This window comes from Euprymna scolopes, chromosome 45 (genome assembly GCF_053919585.1).
Source record: "Euprymna scolopes isolate OS-2025 chromosome 45, ASM5391958v1, whole genome shotgun sequence".
Classification (NCBI taxonomy): Eukaryota; Metazoa; Mollusca; class Cephalopoda; order Sepiida; family Sepiolidae; genus Euprymna; species Euprymna scolopes.
Window position 1 is genome coordinate 9,230,827 of NC_136526.1, and position 20,439 is coordinate 9,251,265.

Sequence of the window (20,439 nt, forward strand, 5' to 3'; positions counted from 1 at the left end):
TTGCCTTGAGCAGAAATAGGCGTAATCTGATGAAGCACAGTCAGGACTGAAGGTCGAATGTAGCAGAACCACATGCCACTAAATTATTAGTATAGCCGAACTAAGAATTTGCTGGTCAAGGTAATTAAATCAAATAGCACTTTATGATGGCTTGTTGTAAAATATCGGTTAAAACGTGCGAAAGTGGAAAAAAGAAACTGAATATAGGAGGTCCAGAATGCATGAAGACTCACTTGATGGTAAATCCAAGAAGCAAAGACAGTTTTTCTTGTTTTTTTTTTAGAAATAGTCGGAATTTCAATGTCAGCTGAAACGCGCAAGTAATTACAGAGTGAAAAACAATCCAATTGGAAAAGTAATTGCAGAGTGAAAAACAATCCAATTGGGAAAGTAATTGCAGAGTGAAAAAAAAACAAAAAACAATCAGATTTTTAAATCTAATCTTGCACTTTTTAGAAAAAAAGGGGGGGAAAAAGAAAAAAAGGGAAAAAAGGGAAAAAAAGGAAAAAAAGAAAGAAAAGGAAAAAAGAAAAAAAAGAAAAAAAGGAAAAGAAAAAAAAGGAAAAAAGAAAAGGAAAAAAGGGAAAAAAGTGGAAAAAAGGGAAAAAGTGGAAAAAAGGGAAAAAAGGAAAAAAGTGGAAAAAAGGAAAAAAGTGGAAAAAAGAAAAAAAAAGAAAAAGTGGAAAAAAAGAAAAGGAAAAAAGGGAAAAAAAGGGAAAAAAAAGGGAAAAAAAGGGAAAAAAAGGGAAAAAAAAGGGAAAAAAAGGGAAAAAGGGAAAAAAAGGGAAAAAGGGAAAAAAAGGGAAAAAAAGGAAAAAAAGGAAAAAAAGGGAAAAAGGAAAAAAAGGGAAAAAAGGAAAATAAAGGGAAAAAAGGAAAATAAAGGGAAAAAAGGAAAATAAAGGGAAAAAAGGAAAATAAAGGGAAAAAAGGAAAATAAAGGGAAAAAAGGAAAATAAAGGAAAGGGAAAAAAGAAAAATAAAGGAACAGGGAAAAAGGGGAAAAGGAAAAAAGGGGAAAAAGGGGGGGGGGGAAAGAGCAAAAACAGAAAAAAAAAAAAAAAAAAAAAAAAAAATTGGGGAGGTGGTCAAAGTTTCCCGGAAGAGACAGATTCTAAAATTTTTAAATGATTTTTTAGAGTCCGCTCTATGTATTATCCCAAACCACTCTCTTTTATACTGATTGCCACAACAAGGATTCTCAACCAGATGTTTTTCCCTCTCACGGGTGCTATTTTAATCACTTTTTACACGCATCATTAAATTAAATTATTGGTTTTAATCGTTCTTTTTTGGCACCTTTAATTTATAAAAGATCCCCCATTGCTCTTTTTTTGTCATTAATAATTATTTCAATGCTATCGATTTCTTCTGATGAAATGATAGCCGAAAGGGCTCTTGAGAGAGAGTTCCGCTGATTTTCAAATGTATTTATAAATTCTGTACCTCCAAAGAATTTTCAGTCGAATTATGTCGATCAATTTAGCTCTTATGAACAGATCATCATACAATGATAGGATCACTCTTACTGACGTAAAAAAAAACATTAAAAAATAAAATGTTTAAATTTCAAAGTCATTTCATGCGGTTAATGGTAGCCAAATGGATATGGTCCTCACTAATGAAGCCAGAGATGGCTTGTCGCCGAGTTCAAATCTATCAACTGGTGTTAATCATGACAGTCTGCACTGAAGATTGCCGAAAGGATGAAACACTAGTGTCTGTAGGTATTTAATAACTATTGTAGTAAATAATTTATATATATATAAGAAATAAAAATTACAATAAGATTACCAAGGTAATCAAAATGGTAAACTTAAAATATATTATAAATATTAAAGAGTTAATATTTACAAGTAATCTCAACAAGATGTAAAAGCTCAATAAAACCGAAAAGGCTATAGAGCTTATAATATGAACAAATGATAAATAAAACACGTTAAAAAACATCTTGAAAAAGAGTTAAAAACATATTTGATTTTAAAAAGGAAGCACAAGATAAGTGGATCTTTATATATATATATATATATATAATATATATATATATATATATATATATATATATATATATAGTGAATAAATGACAAAAAACTATATTCCAAAATTCATGATGTTGACCATCTTATAATTTATTCCTTTAATTCAGTTGACTTGTACAATTCTTGACAGAATCTGTTTTGTTTGGAATATAGTTTTTTTTGTCATTTATTCTCTATATTGCTCCGTAATTACATTGAGCTTCTTGAATAAGGATTGGTATATATTAAAAAAAATATATTTCTACAGAAATATATATATATATATATATATATATATATATATATATACAAAAAAAAAATTTCTTGAATAAGGATTGGTATATATTATAAAAAATATATTTCTACAGAAAAATATATATATATATATATATATATATATATATATACAAAAAAAAAATTTCTTGAATAAGGATTGGTATATATTAAAAAAAAAATATTTCTACAGAAATATATATATATATATATATATATATATATATATATATATATATATACATACAAAAAAAAAATTTCTTGAATAAGGATTGGTATATATTATAAAAAATATATTTCTACAGAAAAATATATAAAAAAAAATTAAAAAATTAAAGAAATCCTCACCAAACGTCTGGCTTTTTCTTCCCGGGCGTGTGCCTTCATTTGTTGGATCTCCATGCTGTCTGCCCTGCGTCTTCTCATGTACAATTCTCTATTACCAACACATAGTTCAAGGATCTGACAGACACAAAATAAAAGTCAGCAGAATCATTATTTTGGAGTTACGTAAAAAGAAAAAAAGGGGCAGATAACTCTGGTAGGATTATCTAAAAGAATATGTGCTTTTTTTTTTATTCTCTTGCTTTTATTCACATTAATTTAATGAGAAAAAGAGCAGAGATAACTCTGGTAGGATTATCTAAAAGAATATGTGCTTTTTTTTTCCTTTGTTTTTATTCACATTAATTTAATATGAGAAAAAGGGCAGATAACTCTGGTAGAATTATCTAAAAGAATATGTGCTTTTTTTTTCCTTTGTTTTTATTCACATTAATTTGATATTTAATATGAGAAAAAGGGCAGATAACTTTGGAAGAATTATTTAAAAGAATATGTGCTTTTTTTTCCTTTGTTTTTATTCACATTAATTTAATATGAGAAAAAGGGCAGATAACTCGTGAAGAATTATTTAAAAGAATATGTGCTTTTTTTTTCCTTTGTTTTTATTCACATTAATTTAATATTTAATATGAGAAAAAGGGCAGATAACTTTGGAAGAATTATTTAAAAGAATATGGGCTTTTTTTCCTTTGTTTTTATTCACATTAATTTAATATTTAATATGAGAAAAAGGGCAGATAACTTTGGAAGAATTATTTAAAAGAATATGTGCTTTTTTTTTCCTTTGTTTTTATTCACATTAATTTAATATGAGAAAAAGGGCAGATAACTTTGGAAGAATTATTTAAAAGAATATGGGCTTTTTTTTCCTTTGTTTTTATTCACATTAATTTAATATGAGAAAAAGGGCAGATAACTCTGGAAGAATTATTAAAAAATATATGTGCTTTTTTTTTTCCTTTGTTTTTATTCACATTAATTTAATATGAGAAAAAGGGCAGATAACTCTGGTAGAATTATCTAAAAGAATATGGGCTTTTTTTTCCTTTGTTTTTATTCACATTAATTTAATCTTCTATATATATAAAAGCCAAACGTCTGTGTGTATGTATGTATGTTTGTTTGTAACGCTAAAACTTTTGAAAGACGGAACCAAACTTGACAAATTTGGTATCATATCGAAGCCCCATCACCCGGATGACAAATATCGAAATTTCACGTCAAACGGACCACTAGAAGTTGGTCAACTGATCAGTTATCTTCGAGGGGGGCCCCCAAAAAACCTGTCATTATCTATATATATAAAAGACAAATGTTTGTTTGTAACGCTAAAACTTGAGATGAAAGATTCCTCTCCCCTAAGAATAAAACATATGTTCAATATCTGCTTTTGTTTTTTCATTGTTTATACGGTCCCGAGCAACGCCGGGTAGCCCTGCTAGTATTTAATATGAGAAAAAGGGCAGATAACTTTGGAAGAATTATTTAAAAGAATATGTGCTTTTTTATTCTCTTGTTTTTATTCACATTAATTTAATATAAGAAAAAGTGCAGATAACTCTGGAAGAATTATTTAAAAGAATATGTGCTTTTTTATTCTCTTGTTTTTATTCACAATGATTTAATATGAGAAAAAGGGCAGATAACTCTGGAAGAATTATTTAAAAGAATATGTGCTTTTTTTTTCCTTTGTTTTTATTCACATTGATTTAATATGAGAAAAAGGGCAGATAACTCTGGAAGAATTATTTAAAAGTATATGTGCTTTTTTTTTTCTCTTGTTTTTATTCACATTGATTTAATATGAGAAAAAGGGCAGATAACTCTGGAAGAATTATTTAAAAGTATATGTGCTTTTTTTTCCTTTGTTTTTATTCACATTAATTTAATATGAGAAAAAGGGCAGATAACTCTGGAAGAATTATTTAAAAGAATATGTGCTTTTTTTTTCCTTTGTTTTTATTCACATTGATTTAATATGAGAAAAAGGGCAGATAACTCTGGAAGAATTATTTAAAAGTATATGTGCTTTTTTTTTTCTCTTGTTTTTATTCACATTGATTTAATATGAGAAAAAGGGCAGATAACTCTGGAAGAATTATTTAAAAGAATATGGGCTTTTTTTTCCTTTGTTTTTATTCACATTAATTTAATATGAGAAAAAGGGCAGATAACTCTGGAAGAATTATTTAAAAGAATATGTGCTTTTTTTTCCTTTGTTTTTATTCACATTAATTTGAAATGAGAAAAAGGGCAGATAACTCTGGAAGAATTATTTAAAAGAATATGTTCTTTTTTATTCTCTTGTTTTTATTCACATTAATTTAATATGAGAAAAAGGGCAGATAACTCTGGAAGAATTATTTAAAAGAATATGTGCTTTTTTTTCCTTTGTTTTTATTCACATTAATTTGAAATGAGAAAAAGGGCAGATAACTCTGGAAGAATTATTTAAAAGAATATGTGCTTTTTTTTCCTTTGTTTTTATTCACATTAATTTAATATGAGAAAAAGGGCAGATAACTCTGGAAGAATTATTTAAAAGAATGTTCTTTTTTATTCTCTTGTTTTTATTCACATTAATTTAATATGAGAAAAAGGGCAGATAACTCTGGAAGAATTATTTAAAAGTATATGTGCTTTTTTTTTCCTTTGTTTTTATTCACATTAATTTAATATGACAAATGAACATATTGCAGCCCTCTGCTTGTCTTACAATTATTTTAATGGTAGATGCTCTGACAAACTACAAGTTCGTGTACACCTCCGACGTAAATACCCCAACAAACCGGACAAGCAGCAAAATCCCACCCCTACACAGTAGAAATTCCTAGATGTAAGAAAGCCTTCTACTCTAATAGTTTCTTTCCTAGGACTGCCAGACTTTGGAATTCGTACTTCCCTAACTGCACAGACATGCAGAAGTTCAGACATCTTGCTGCGGAACTTACTATATTGTACCCCTGAAAGTTATGTCCCAGATAGTAGTCTCCCCCCCCCCTTACATAAAAGTGGCACTGTGCCTCGTTTGGGGTTAAAAGAGAATGATAATAATAAAAAATAAATAAAAAGGCAGATAACTCTGGTAATATTATTTAAAAGAGTACCTGCATTTTCTATCCTCTTTTTATTCACATCAATTTAATATTTAATCTATTAAAAAAAAAAAAAAAAAAAAAAGTACACAAATTGTTGGTACTTCTACAAAATCAAAATTTACACAAATTAATCCAGTATTTATTTTTTAAATTCTATTTAGTATTTAATCTATTAAAAAAAAAGTACACAAATTTTTGGTACTTCTTCAAAATCAAAATTTACACAAATTAATCCAGTATTTGTTTAAATTCTATTTAGTATTTAATTTATTAAAAAAAAAAAGTACACAAATTTTTTTGCACTTCTCCAATTCTAGCATAATATTTAAAAATTATAATTTTGCAAAATATTTATTATACGTTATAAAAAAAAAGAAAAAAAAAAAAAGAGGTTGTATATTAAAATTTACACAAATTAATCCAGCATCTTTGTTTAAAAAAAAAGATCCAATCAAATCATTTCTATGCAAATTTAGGAAGCAATTCTTAACATGGAGAGAGATGAGCTTTCTTGACTCTTTCCTTGCTTAAATTAGTTCGAGTTATCCCCCTTGACCTTTAGGTTGTAAATGACTGACGAGATATATCATGGATAAAATTTTGTTTTTAAAACAAAAATATTGGATGAATTTGCATAATATCTTTTCTTAACATAACTTTTCTTTTGCTATTTCCTTAACTGTCTCATAACAAGAGCATCTAAGTTTTCCTTGAACTTAGGAAACAACTAAAAGTCACAGGTCTTGACTATAGGGAAGGTGGGAAACTATCTTGATGCCCATTTTGGTCAAATAGTCTGTTTGGTTTGGTTGTTTTTCTTTTACGGCATATCAAACCTTTTCAGGTTATTTAATGACGAATCCAAAGATTTTGAAGAAAATTTTTTAATAGAATATATTTGTTGTTTTTAAGTCGGTTTCTATTTAACCCATAGTTGGGACCCTAACAGGTACTACCACTCCGGGTCAGAGTGGACCTGGGAGCAATGGCAATTAAAGGGTGGCTCCACACTCCCCAAAGCCCGCAAGCTGGGGCCTCACCACTGGATATAGTTTAAGGTCATATCCAGGACCAATTAGTCTGTGACAAGGATGGAGCACCCTTGGGATAAACTATGCGCAAATCTTCCGTATCTTCAGTTCCTTGCGAATAATTGTGTGTACAATTTCACACACTGACATCAAACATTTGTTTCTATAGACACAACGGCGCTTATTCATGAAATTTTTAATTCGGTGGCCGATCAACTCTTACTTCGAGGGGGCGGCATGTCTCATGTTCATGTAAATGTGGGAAACTTTAAGCTCACAGTATTAATGCTGGAGTCCCTCAGGGGTCCATCCTGGGCCCAACTCTTTTCCTGATCTACATTAATGATCTTCCAAATCACATCCTTACATCATTCGTAGACATTTATGCTGATGACACTACTATCTATGGTAGCACATCTAAGACTGTAAATGACCAAGTTCTCTCCGATTCTCTCTCCTCTGATCTTGATCACGTTGTACAATGGGGAAAGGAGTGGCTGGTTACTTTTAATGCATCTAAAACCAAGCTTCTATCTTTACATCATCAACGTTCTGATCCACATCTGGCATCAATTGAAATGAATGGCTTTCGTCTTGGGGAGGCCTCATGTTTTGACAAGCTTCTGGGCTTGACCTTTACTCCTGATCTGAAATAGAACACTTACATCAAATCTGTTGCCAAGGCCGCTGGTAAAATGGTGGGATCCTTCTATCGATCCAGTAGATATTTCACTGCTGATGCAATTCTCTATCTATATAAGAGCCAGGTACATCCAAGGATGGAGTACTGTTGCCACATCTGGGTCGGAGCTGCTAGAAAGGACTTGTCCTGCCTTGATAGAGTTCAAAATAGACTTCGTAGGAGAAGCCCTTTTCTCTTTCCTGCAACCTCTATCTCACAGAAGTGATATTGGGAGTTTGCTTTATCGTTATTTTCATGGCAAATCCTCGATGAGCTTCAATCTATGGTCCCCCCCCCCTCGCCAAACTTTCACAAGAAACACCCGTCTAGCAGAAAACACTATCAATAATTACCCCCACTCTTTATCTGTGCCTAAACCTAAACGTGGATTCCATGAACAAAGCTTCTTTATTAGAACTGCACGCCTGTGGAACTGTCTTCCATTTTCCTGCTTTCCAGCTGACTACAATATGGTTGTCTTCAAGTCCAATGTAAACAAGTTCTTGATGAGCCGTTCTACTTAACAAATTTACCGAATTTCCGTTACTAACGATTACTATATTTTCCAATTGACTTCTGTACACTCTTAACCCTTATCCTCGAGTGGTCTCTGGGCCTTGATAAGTGGTTATGTAAGGGGGGGGGACAAGTAAGACAAGAAGAACACCGGAAAGCTGTCACATGCAGAGAAATCGAAAAATCAGCCCTAGCCAAACGTGTGGAGTGACGGAAGTAACCATTCCTCAATGTGGGATGATGCCAAAATATTGGATACAGAAGAAAGATGGCGGATCAGAAAACTTAAAGAGGTGGCACATATAATAGAAAATAACAATATCATTAGTCGTCCTAGTATAGAATTGAATCTTAAAAGTGCACGCCTGTGGAACTCTCTTCCATTTGCCTGCTTCCCACCTGACTACAACTTGGATGTCTTCACGTCCAACATAAACAAATTCCTTAAGTAAGACACTTTATCAAATCTCCAATACTAACGATTACTACGATACTATCCCATTCGTTATTGTTCACGCGATAACCCTTATCCCCGAGTGGCTTCCAGGCCTTGATAAGTGGATCTCCCTAATTACAAATGCACAGGAGAAAAAAAGAAGAAATAACAAAACATACACCCAGCCCAAAGGAGCTAACTTCACAAAAAAATACCTTCTTCCCTTGGAGTTGTCTCCCTTGCACTGTTTAAAAAAAAAAAAAAAAAAAAAATACACATGGGATGTTGATCCTCGGTTTCGTAAAACATTTTTTTTCCACTGATATTAACAATTGAGTCATAGGAAAGACTTCTTTAAAAAAATATCTCAGTGACCCCTGAAGATTGAACTTCCTTTATGATCTACGGACCCACCCTGAAACCCACAGTTCGAACCCTTGCAATGCAGAGCTAACCCCTCTTTTCTTTACTAGAGAAAAGGAAATGTATTCAACAGCTGAAGAAGGTCGTAGATTGCAGCAACCGAAACGTTGAGCCAATAACACTCAAGATAAGAATAATAGTCCGATTAATCAAAATAATACAAACAATCCACTGTGAAAAATTTCCCCCACTCTATATCTGTGCCTGGATCAAGGCGCGGATTCCATGAACAAAGCTTCTTTCCTAGAACTGCACGCATGTGGAACTCTGTTCCGTCTGCCTGCTTCCCTCCGGACTACAACTTGGATGTCTTCAAGTCCAATGTTAACAAATTCCTAATGAACCGCCCCCTTAATTAAACACTTCATCAAATCTCCACTAACGTAATGTACTTGCAATAACCCTTATCCCTGAGTGGCTTCCGGACCTTGATAAGTGGTGATCACTGTGTAAAAAAAAAAACATTCACCTCTCTTATATTTTTAAAAGGAAACTTACCAGTTTGTTAATTCTCACTTTGGGGGCTGTAAACATAAAATCCGGGGACTTTTTGTCGACTGGTTTGATGGTGAACTGAAAAGAGATTAAAGTTATTATTATTATTATTAACACTTTTATATATATACTAGCATTTCAGCCCGGCGTTACCCGGGTGTTTGGAAGTGTATGTTGAGCAAAAAAAAAAAAAAAAAAAAAAAAAACAGTCAATTTTTTTTTAACTTCGACCCCTATTATAACCCCTTAACATTTATTGTTTTGGAGCTCAAATCAAGTTAATAAGTTAGATCCATGTCCAAGGAACCTATATCTAAAATTTAAAGTGTTTGGACCCAAAATTGTCAGAGGAGTTTGGTAGAGTTTTCAAAGGTCAAATCGTCGAACTTTCACCCCTTAACAGCCAAATTTTTGGCCGAAAACCGATTACAAAATTTTCCAAAATCTCAATACCCTGTATATCAAATTTCGAGTCTGTAGACTGAAAATTGACAGACTTATTGCATAGGAAAATCTACACAGACAGACAGACAGACACACACTTTTATTTTTATAGATATATATAGACTAGCAGGGAGTGCGCCTGGCTTTGCCGGTCATAAAATATACTTAAATATGATATTTTAATTCGTCCAGATTTTGTATATATTATTAAAACGTGATTACAAAAGTTAAAACAAAAAAAGTATTTCGCTGCCATCAGCTAGAATCGAAACCGAAAACAAAACTGTAGTATTCAAAGCTGGTGACGTTACCACTGTACCAACGTGACACGCATATGAACTGATAAAAAATAAACTAAGATGAATGTACAAAATATTTAACGATTTTTTCAATTTTGATCCTTAAAAACTATTTTAACCCATTAAAAACTATTTTAACTAGTTAAAGACCCATAAAATAAGGTTCATAAAAAATCCAATCATTTGAGACCCATAGCACTGCTCTGTAACTTTCAGTTTCAAAAGAGATAGAGTTTGAAAATATGAATCCAGACAGACAGACATCTAGCCTTTTATATATTAGATTGGAAGAGGGGGGGCTTGGCTTGGCCTGGGCGTAAAATATGCTTAAATATGATATTTTAATTCGTCCAGATTTTGTATATAATATAAAGGCGTGCCTTCAAAAGTTAAAAAAAGAAAAAAAAAAGTATTTGGGTGCCATCAGCTAGAATCGAAACCCAAAGCAAAACCATAGCATTCAAAGCTGATGACGTTACCACTGTACCAACGGGACACGCATACGAACTGATTAAAAATTAAAAAATAAACTAAGATGAATGTACAAAATGTATAACGATTTTTTTCAATTTTGACCCATTTTTGACCCCTTAAAAACTATTTTAACTGGCTAAAGACCCATAAAAGAATGGTCCATAAAAACCCAACCATCTGAGGCCCTAGCGCTGCTCTGCGACTTTTAGTTTCAGAAGAGATAGAGTTTGAAAAAGCAATATCTTCAAAGCAGAAAAATTATTTGTTTGCACATATTTTGAATGTCAGAATTGTTACTAGCCACCTCACTCTCTGGTCAAATCAAAGTTTTTTTCCGTCATCAATACAATACAGATTTTTCTTCATCTTTGTTTTTTAATGTCGTCACAAGCACCAAATTCTTTATTGAATTTATGGAATGTTTCAATGTATTATCGTTTCTTGTTTATTTTTTGGGTTTTTTTTTTTCAAACATTAATTAAGTAAAACAAAATAGCGCCCAACGAAAACCATTAAGTTACACATTGGAATCAAGACCTAAAACTATCCACCCCACTCTTCGGTCAAATCAAGAGAAGCTTTTTTTTTCAATCATCATTACAAAACAAGTAATATAAACAATCAAATTAACGTCAAGAATGAGAGTTCATATAGAAACGTTGTTTTAATTCGAATAAAATAAACTACGTATCAAGTGCCTACGCACAGTTCAAACATTTCAAAATACAACCACTAGATACAATGCGCGGCTCCTTACAGATTTTTTTGGCAAGGAAGAAGAAAAGAAAAAAAAAAGCAACAAAACAACATACTGAAGATGGAGTATACCTATGAAATATATTTGTGATAAATTTCAAACAAGTAAAATATTTGTTTATTTTCCTAATATTACGTTGTGATTTGGTTTTCAAGCGCACTTGATACATATTTTATTTTATTCAAATTCATGTTCTAAACCATTAAACTCATTAACCTAGAGTCCGATCAATACAAAATAAACATGAATGATGCAGCAAATATGTCTTCATAGCTCAGGCGTTAACATCAAAGGAAAAAGTAAATTGCACGCTGAACGTTTTGGTTTCAATTCTCGGTTGTGGCGCACAAGTTTTTTTTTTTTTTTTGAACTTTTTAAAAAGACTTTTTTAATTTCATTTCATTGGAACAAAATTTTTGCATCGAGTCAATTATCTTTTTTATAAATACTCATATATATATTTCAACATAATTTTCAAACAGAATAAATGTCTGTTTATTTTGTAATAATGCGTTGTTTTGGCTTCAAACGTATCTAATACGTATTTATTTTATTCAAACTCAACCAGCGCTTCTAAGGAACACAAAAAATGTTAACGTGAATCCCGCGTGACCTAACGCACCGTTCCGAGATTTAAAAAAAACTACCGTAAAAACAACAAACGGACTTCTACTTTCTGATTCTCTGCCCCAGCAAGAACATGGCAAAAAAAAAGAAAAAAAAAGAAAAGAAAAAAGAAAAGAAAAAAGAAAAGAAAAAAGAAAAGAAAAGAAAAAAGAAAAGAAAAAAGAAAAAGAAAAAAGAAAAGAAAAGAAAAAAGAAAAGAAAAAAGAAAAGAAAAGAAAAAAGAAAAGAAAAGAAAAAAGAAAAGAAAAGAAAAAAGAAGAGAAAAAAGAAGAGAAAAAGAAAAGAAAAAAGAAAGAAAGAAATACTGAAGATGAAGTATATCTTCGAAATATATTTATGAATTTCAATATAAATTTCAAACAAAATAAATGTCTGTTTATTTTGTAATAATGCGTTGTTTTTTGGCTTGAAACGTATATAATACGTATTTATTTTATTCAAACTCAACCGGCGCTTCTAAGGAACACAAAACGTCTTTATATATATATATATATATATATATATATATATATATATATATATAAATAAAAACGAGAGGAAATTGAATGTAGCTTAGATTCATGCTAGAATTTTATAAACTCGGCGACAGACTGAATGAAGTAATAGAGAGGAAAGGTCGTTATTGTCATGACTAGGGCTAGGACAACAGCATATTCTTTTCATTGTTTTAACTCTTGAGTATATATCAGACACAGTTAGACACAATTAATCGACCAAGGATCACACCACTCTACATAAAAACATGTAAGATATCCATGGATATACACCTGAGAATCAAAACAAGGAAAAGAATATGCTGTTGTCATGGCCCGAGTTATGTATAAAGATTTTCAAAAACACACATTTTTTTTTTTTCATTGTCAAAATAAAATTTTAAACAGCCATAAACTTTTAGATCGATACGCTACTCTGAAACGTGTTATTAAATTCACATTGCCTCCTGTAAAAGACTTCAGTTGTACAACCACTTTTTACCGGGTATGGTCATGGATCTTACCTTTTTATCTTTGAAAGAGACTTTTTTAATTTCGTTCCATGGGAACGAGATTTTCGCATCGAGTCGATTGTCTCTTTCATAAATATTCAGCCCATGCGCATCAACACCAAGCCACAAATCGGTTTGACGTTTGTTCTAGAAAAAAAATAAATAAAATGGAGATTTAAAAAAAATTTTTTAAGGACACATTATCATACTAGTAAGAACAGAAAAGGTTAGTATAAAAATATAGCAAAATATTGCAAAAGAGAGAAAGTTCAAAAGAACTAAGAAGATCAACATTGGGGACAATTGTTTGTATATATTCTCCGGTTATCTTCAAATACAGAATAACCTTCGTTCACTTCTAAAAAAAAAAAAAAAAAAAAAATGGCATCCACCATAAAATATTGAAGTATTAAATTTTTTTAAAATTCAATTTAACATTATATAATCTACAATATTTTAATGCTGCAATATTTTAAGTTATAAATTTATTATATTTTGTTACCAGAATATATTGTCCTTTTCTTTTCCAGTTTTAACAACTAGTCCTTTACTTTTCCATGTTTAAGCCTAACCATATTACTTTTCATGCTTGCATTTTTCTATTGTAATAAAATACACAGAGAAAATATAACACCATAAGTGGTCACAGAATTTTATTGGTGTAAATAGATAAACATGTCTGATGTTAGTTAATATTGTCACGTTTTAACGACTAGTTCTTTACTTTTCTATTATGCTCGCATTTTTCTATTGTAATAAACAAATGTTACCAAAGGCAACATAAGTTGTTCTACTTATCAAGAAATTTTTTTACTAGAATATCTTTTCTTTTTCTTTTCCAGTTTTAACAACTAGTCCGTTACTTTTCCATGTTTAAGCTTAATCATATTACTTTTTATGCTCACAGTTTTCTATTGTAATATGTGTGTGTGTAAAATTTTCTGTTGCCGTTTTTTAGCAATATTCACAACTTTGAAACGCTGTGATTTTTTTCCCCCACTACCTTAACTGTTTTTTTGTTATTCCTATAGATATATATATATATATATATATATATATTATGTATTAAATATTAAAAGGTATACCCATTGACATGCATGTTTCTAGCTTTCAGCCGTCATCAGCATGGGTTAGTATCAAACTCATTACACCAGCATCCACAGTCTGGTGTTCTATCAAATAAGCTAGGATTAGATATATAATAGAAAAAATCTTTTGAAAATTTAATTAAATTTTCAAAAAATAAAAAAGTAAGAAAAAATAAAAATAAAAACCTGTAAAGAAGGTATATAAAATTTTAATTATCTCACACAAACAAGGAGTACATATAAACTAGAAAGATTTCATTCCACGGAGTTTCAAAAAATGCAATTCTTCTCATCAGAGGAGAGAGGTTTGAAAAACATACAATAAATTTTGCAGGTTAATGCATTGAAAGAAACTACAAATACGAAACGAATCATACTTGTATAAAACAGTCATTAAATTTATTTATACAAACATTAATGGCTACATATGTGCATACATGTTTCTGTAATCACCCGCGTTGGGGGACTACGTCTTCAGGCCAAGAATTACCGTCGAAAACTGATATTTCAACCAAAAATATTTTCCTATTTCGTTTGTAAAGTTAGAATGTAACCTGGGTGGGAGTCATAAAGCGGTGAGAGGACAAGTGAGGTCTTTGAAGATAATAAACATCTTTTTCATTTCCCTTTCTCTTTATCAATCCCATCTTTTGGTTTTTATGGCATAAGGTACTTGAGAATTTAGTATTTTTGTCTTGCAGTCTGTAAATTAAAAACATTTCCTATGGTCACTGAGTACTGACCGGGGCCTTTCAATCTACACCCATCCACACACATACATGCACACACAACACACACACGTTAATACAGATATTCAAAAGCGAATATATGCTGTTCGTTTTATTTTACTTAAAACAGTCATTAAACAGTTAGTGACAGTTTATAGGGACACAAAGTGATTAAGAAAGCAGGAAATGGGGAGGAAAAAGGGAGAAAAATGATATGGTAAAAACCCAATGAATGAGAAGGTAAAATCCAAAACAGGATAAATCCAATATGTCCATTGAAAATCCATTGGTAATCCATAAGGAATGGGGAAAACAGAATTATAGATGTCCAGGGTAAATTAAAACTTCCAGAAAAACTAACAGATCATGGAGAAGTAAAGTTCCACTTACACACACATTGAAATACTACAGCAGTCAGTTATTGGCTGAGGCAAATTAAAGAGATCTACAAACATTTAAACAACATAGATTTACAAAATAAATAAACATACCTTAATCTGGAAATAATTTACACCGTACATTTGGAAATCTTGAGCGATTTTGAGATATTCCATTTCAGCATCTTCCCTGTGAAAAGTGGGGAGCAAAGAGGAAAAAAAATTAAATTATTGTCAAGAATAAGGTAAACTGAGATTATGTCTTATGTTATTATATATATATATATATATATATATATATATATATATAGTAACATATATATATATCATGTCAAAACACACTTTATCTTTTGATGAATTGATTGTTGCTATTTCTCCAGATGAGTTAAGGGCAAAATAGATTCACTGATTGATATAATAATTAAGTGATTAATTTTGTGCTACGAAACAGATACTGTCAAGAATTGTAAATGTCAACTGAATTAAAGGAATAAATTGTAAGATGGCCAACATCATGAAATTTGGAATATAACTTTTGTCATTCATTCATTATATATATATATATATACATATATATATATATATATATATATATCCTTACAATTCTTATATAAGAAGCTCAATGTATTTACAGAGCAATATATAGAATAAATGACAAAAAGTTATATTCCAAAATTCATGACGTTGACCATCTTATAATTTATTCCTTTAATTCAGTTAACTTATACAATTGTTGACAGTATCTGTTTCGTAGCACAAAATCAATCACTTAATTATTATATCAATCAGTGAATCTATTATGCCCTTAACTCATCAGAAGAAATAGCAGCAATCGGATTGTTTGACGGATTGATTGCTGCTATTTCTTCTGATGAGTTAAGTGTTTACTTAAGGGGGCGACTGCAGACCGAATTCTTCTAACCTGTTTGCTCATATATATATATATATATATATATATATATATATAAGAACAAATAGTTAATAAAACATGTTAAAAAAAATATTTGAAAAAGAGTTAAAAACATAATTAATTTTAAAAAGGAAACACTAAATAAGTGGATAGTCCTTAATCCGCGGAGTTTCGAAGAAATACTTTCTTTCTCATCAGTGGGGAGGATTTAGCAAAATGCAGGATCGGATTTTGCTTGCAAAAGTATTTGATGAAACTACAAGAAAGTCATAGATCTTACTTGATAACAAAAACTGAAGCAGAGGGAATAGCGTGAATAAAAACACACACAGACACACACTATACTACCGATGACCCATTGGATCACAATCACTTGTATAATTAACTTTACCTGGGCATTCCTTTGTGATCAGCATACCAGACTTGAATTCTATCTGCCCACATCTCGGGTGTCATTTGGTACTGATCGATCACTCTTTGTGGAAGTAAGTCTTCATTTGATAACATCCCGGGTTTACAGGCCACTTCGTCATAATCACCAAACTACAACGAGAAACAGAAATCAGCAAACGCTAATAGAAGTGCACGAACATCAATGAGATATAGATAGGCTTTTTGAAGTTTAGAGTAGGTATGAATTGGCTAGATACGATGGGGTTATATATTATTTTTTTATTTTTATTGGCATCCTTTGAAATGAGCGATTTGTATATTTATTTGCAGATTGGTATCCTCATCTTTATAGTTGTTGTACGAAGCGTTTCAAAACGTGGTGAGACAACAATTATGGAAGGCAATAGTTACTAGGGATACAGTTAAGAGATTCAGCATTCCTATCCCGTCGCGGTGGACCACCTGAAGAAGGCCGGAGGAATAGTCGGTCGAAACGTCATGAAACACCAGCGACTGTAAAGATAAGGATAACAGTCCGCAAATAAATAAATTGTTGCAATATCTTTTTGATTCATAATGGGGTATGGTCCCTCACAGTTGGGAGATGCTGCTGTTAGGAACTGACGTATCAAATTAATTCATGTTCTGCTGCCAACCAATCAGAAACCAGTTCCGCTCCATAAAAAGTAAACTTTTTTTTTAAGAAACTTCATTGCATATGTTTTTCTTCATGTCAACACGGGAAGAATCTTTTTCTCTTTGGCTATAAAATTATAAAGTCAGGAACCTGTACAAAACAACTGTCTACTGAAAACCAGCCATCTCCAGGACTTGTATAGATTGGTTGGTTGGTTGTTTTACGGCATATCAACCCTTTTCGGGTTATTTAATGCCGAATCCAAAGATTTAAGAAAATTTTTTTTAATAGAATATATTTGTTGTTTTCACGTCGGTGTCTATTTAACCCATAGTTGGGACCCTAACAGGTACTACCAATCCGGGTCAGAGTAGACCTGGGAGCAATGGTAATTAAAGGGTGGCTCCACACTCCCCAAAGCCCACAAGCTGGGGCCTCACCACTGGATATAGTTTAAGGTCATATCCAGGACCAGGACTTGTATAGAACAACTAACTATCGGAAACTGTTCTGAAACTAAATATGGCTTCCAACTCAAGTTAAATAAATGAATGGGATTAGTGTAATGTATTGGGCAGAATTACCTCCCTTACACCATTAATTTTTTTTTAATTTTCTTCCTTTGAAGATTGTAATGCTGGGTATGGGGCAGCTAAACCAGCTGCCAACATTGCCCTGCTTTTTATTGAAACCAACCGAGAGCTCTTTTTAGTATCCTTGCTGTTCCCTTTAGTGCAATTGTCTGGATCTCTTTTGCACTTGGTTCACCAGGAATATTAGTTAGGTAGGACTTCAGGTTCTTCTTCATAAGCCCTGTGGCTACAAAAGTATAATGTCCGGAACCTGAACAAAAGAACTGTCTACTGAGAACTTGTCATCTCCAGGACTTGTATAGAACATCTAACCACTGGAAACGCTTCTGAAACTAAACATGGCTTACAACTCGAGAGGTTATGGACCCAGCGTGAGACTTCGATGGATCAGAATCAAAATTCGAATTGAGGCAAGTGTAATTTTTAGGATATTTACGAATCCAAAAATTACATAAAGTAATTCAGGCACAACCTGAAAACAAAAACGACCCCGACATTATTTAAAAGAACGCAAATGTCTTTGCGAAATTGATATAGTGCTTAGATGACCGAAGTCTATCACTGATAAGGAGACAAGCCCTGGACGATGGCTGCAAAGCATTGAACATATTATGGATCTCTTTTGCCCTTGGTTCACCAGGAATATTAGTTAGGTAGGACTTCAGGTTCTCCTTCATAAGCCCTGTGGCACCTATGATAACTGGTATTGGCACCTATGATCATAATGGGACTAATTATGGCCTTTTATAATCCAGAGGGCATAGTTTGTTTTTTTTATGTATTTATTGTAAATAAACGGAGCGTGGAGCAACCATTTTGGTGCGATCTTGGCCTTGTTTGTAATCGTGTTAATTCAGTCTTGTATTTTTTACTCATGCTAAGTGTTCCAGCAAGTTTACAATTAGTTAACAGGTTGCCCCTACATTGACCAAGGTCTTATCTGTGGGGTCGCCCCCACATAGGATCTTTGCTTGCAGTATCTGCCGGAACAGATACTACACTTTGATCTTGGCCTGAAATTAGTTAACAGGTATGATAAATGCTTCTAATCCATGTTCCAAACCTTTTAAACATCTAGTATCAGGGTTTTCCTTTTAGAAGAAATTTCCTATGTAATGTTATAAGGAGTGATGGGACGATTCCAATATAATTACCGATTCCGATTCTTTATAAATCTCTAAATAGTTAACCATAAAGTTTTTATTTCTCCCGATTCCAATACAATTTCCGATTCTGATTCTTTATAGAACTGTAAATAGTAAACGTTAAACATTTTATTCCCCCCCCCCCCGCGCCCCGATTTCAATACAATTACCGATTCTTTATGAATCTCTAAATTTTTATTTTTACCCGATTATCGTAAAAACATGTTAAATCTGCATATATTTTTCTAAACCTAAAAATAATTTTTTTTATACAAAGGAGTCACTACTTATCAAGGCCTAGAGGCCACTCGAGAATAAGGATTAATGAGTGTACGGTAGTCAATAAAACAATATCATAGTAATCATTATTAGTAGAAATTTGGTAAATTGAATTACTCATCAAAAAACTTGTTTACATTGGACTTGAAAACAACCATATTGTAGTCAGCTGGAAAGCAGGGAAACGGAACAGACTTCCACAGGCGTGCAGTTCTAAGAAAGAAACTTTGTCCATGGAATCTACGTTTAGGTTAAGGCACATATAAACAGTGGGGGAATTATTGATAGTGTTTTCAGCTAGATGAGTGTTTTTCATGAAAGTCAGGCCAAGGGGACCATACATTGGAGCTCAGATAAGCACTTGCCATGAAAATAACAATAAAGCAGAGACAGGCTCGCAACGTCTCTTCTGTGGGATAGAAGTTGCAGGGAAGAGAAAAGCTCATTCCCACTAGGCTACAAAATCTATTTTGAACTTTGTCAAGGCAGGATAAGCTGCTTCTAGCAGCTCCTGCCCAGATGTGGCAACATTACTCCATCCTTGGATGTACATGGCCCTTATTCAGGTAATTATCATTATACAGGTAATTATCATTATACAGGTAATTATTCTTATACAGGTAATTATCATTATACAGGTAGAGAATTGCATCAGCAGTAAGATATCTACTGGAGCGGTACAACGATCCCACCATTTTTCCAGCAGCCTTGGCAATGGATTTGATGTGCATGTTCCATATCAGATCAGGACTAACAATCAGATGCAGGGAAACGGAAGAGAGTTGCACAGGTGTGCAGTTCTAAGAAAGAAGCTTTGTTCATGGAATCTACGCTTAGGTTTAGGCACAGATAAACAGTGGGGGAATTATTGATAGTGTTTTCAGCTAGATGAGTGTTTTTCGTGAAAGTTTGGCAAGAGAGGGGACCTTAGATTGGAGCTTAGACGAGTACTTGGCATGAAAACAACGATAAAGCAGAGACAGGTTCATAACGTCTTTTCTGTGAGAAAGAGGTTGCAAAGAAGAGAAAACGGCATCCCTCATCAAACTACGAAGTCTATTTTGAACTCTGTCAAGGCAGGATAAGATTTCTAGCAGCTCCTGCCCAGATGTGGCAACAGTACTCCATCCTTGGACGTGTTTGGCTCTTATATAGGTAGAGAATTGCATCAGCAGTGAGATATCTACTGGAGCGGTAGAACGATCCCATCATGAAAATAATGATAAAGTAGAGACTTAAGACATAAAACCCCGTACACATAAGTTGATGAAATAAAAAGAAAAAAAATTGTTTCAAGGAAGGAAAAACAAAATCCCATAAATTTCAAAATGATATCCAAGGAAACGTACCCCTAAATTAAATAAAGGATTATAGTCAGTTAACGTA

At 32.3% G+C, this 20,439-nt stretch overlaps 1 protein-coding gene across 2 annotated transcripts in view; it reads right to left on the bottom strand.

Annotated features, from left to right (window-relative positions):
* Positions 1 to 20,439, bottom strand: part of LOC145269233 (merlin-like) — an 87,821-nt gene that overhangs the window by 40,218 nt on the left and 27,164 nt on the right. For both annotated transcript variants that reach the window (XM_080124854.1, XM_080124855.1), the window contains exons 4-8: positions 16,398 to 16,549; positions 15,211 to 15,286; positions 12,916 to 13,050; positions 9,321 to 9,395; positions 2,640 to 2,753 (exon numbers count right to left, since the gene is read on the bottom strand). In XM_080124854.1, the coding sequence (XP_079980980.1) occupies positions 2,640 to 2,753; positions 9,321 to 9,395; positions 12,916 to 13,050; positions 15,211 to 15,286; positions 16,398 to 16,549 (552 nt within the window). The remainder of the gene's footprint in view (positions 1 to 2,639; positions 2,754 to 9,320; positions 9,396 to 12,915; positions 13,051 to 15,210; positions 15,287 to 16,397; positions 16,550 to 20,439) is intronic.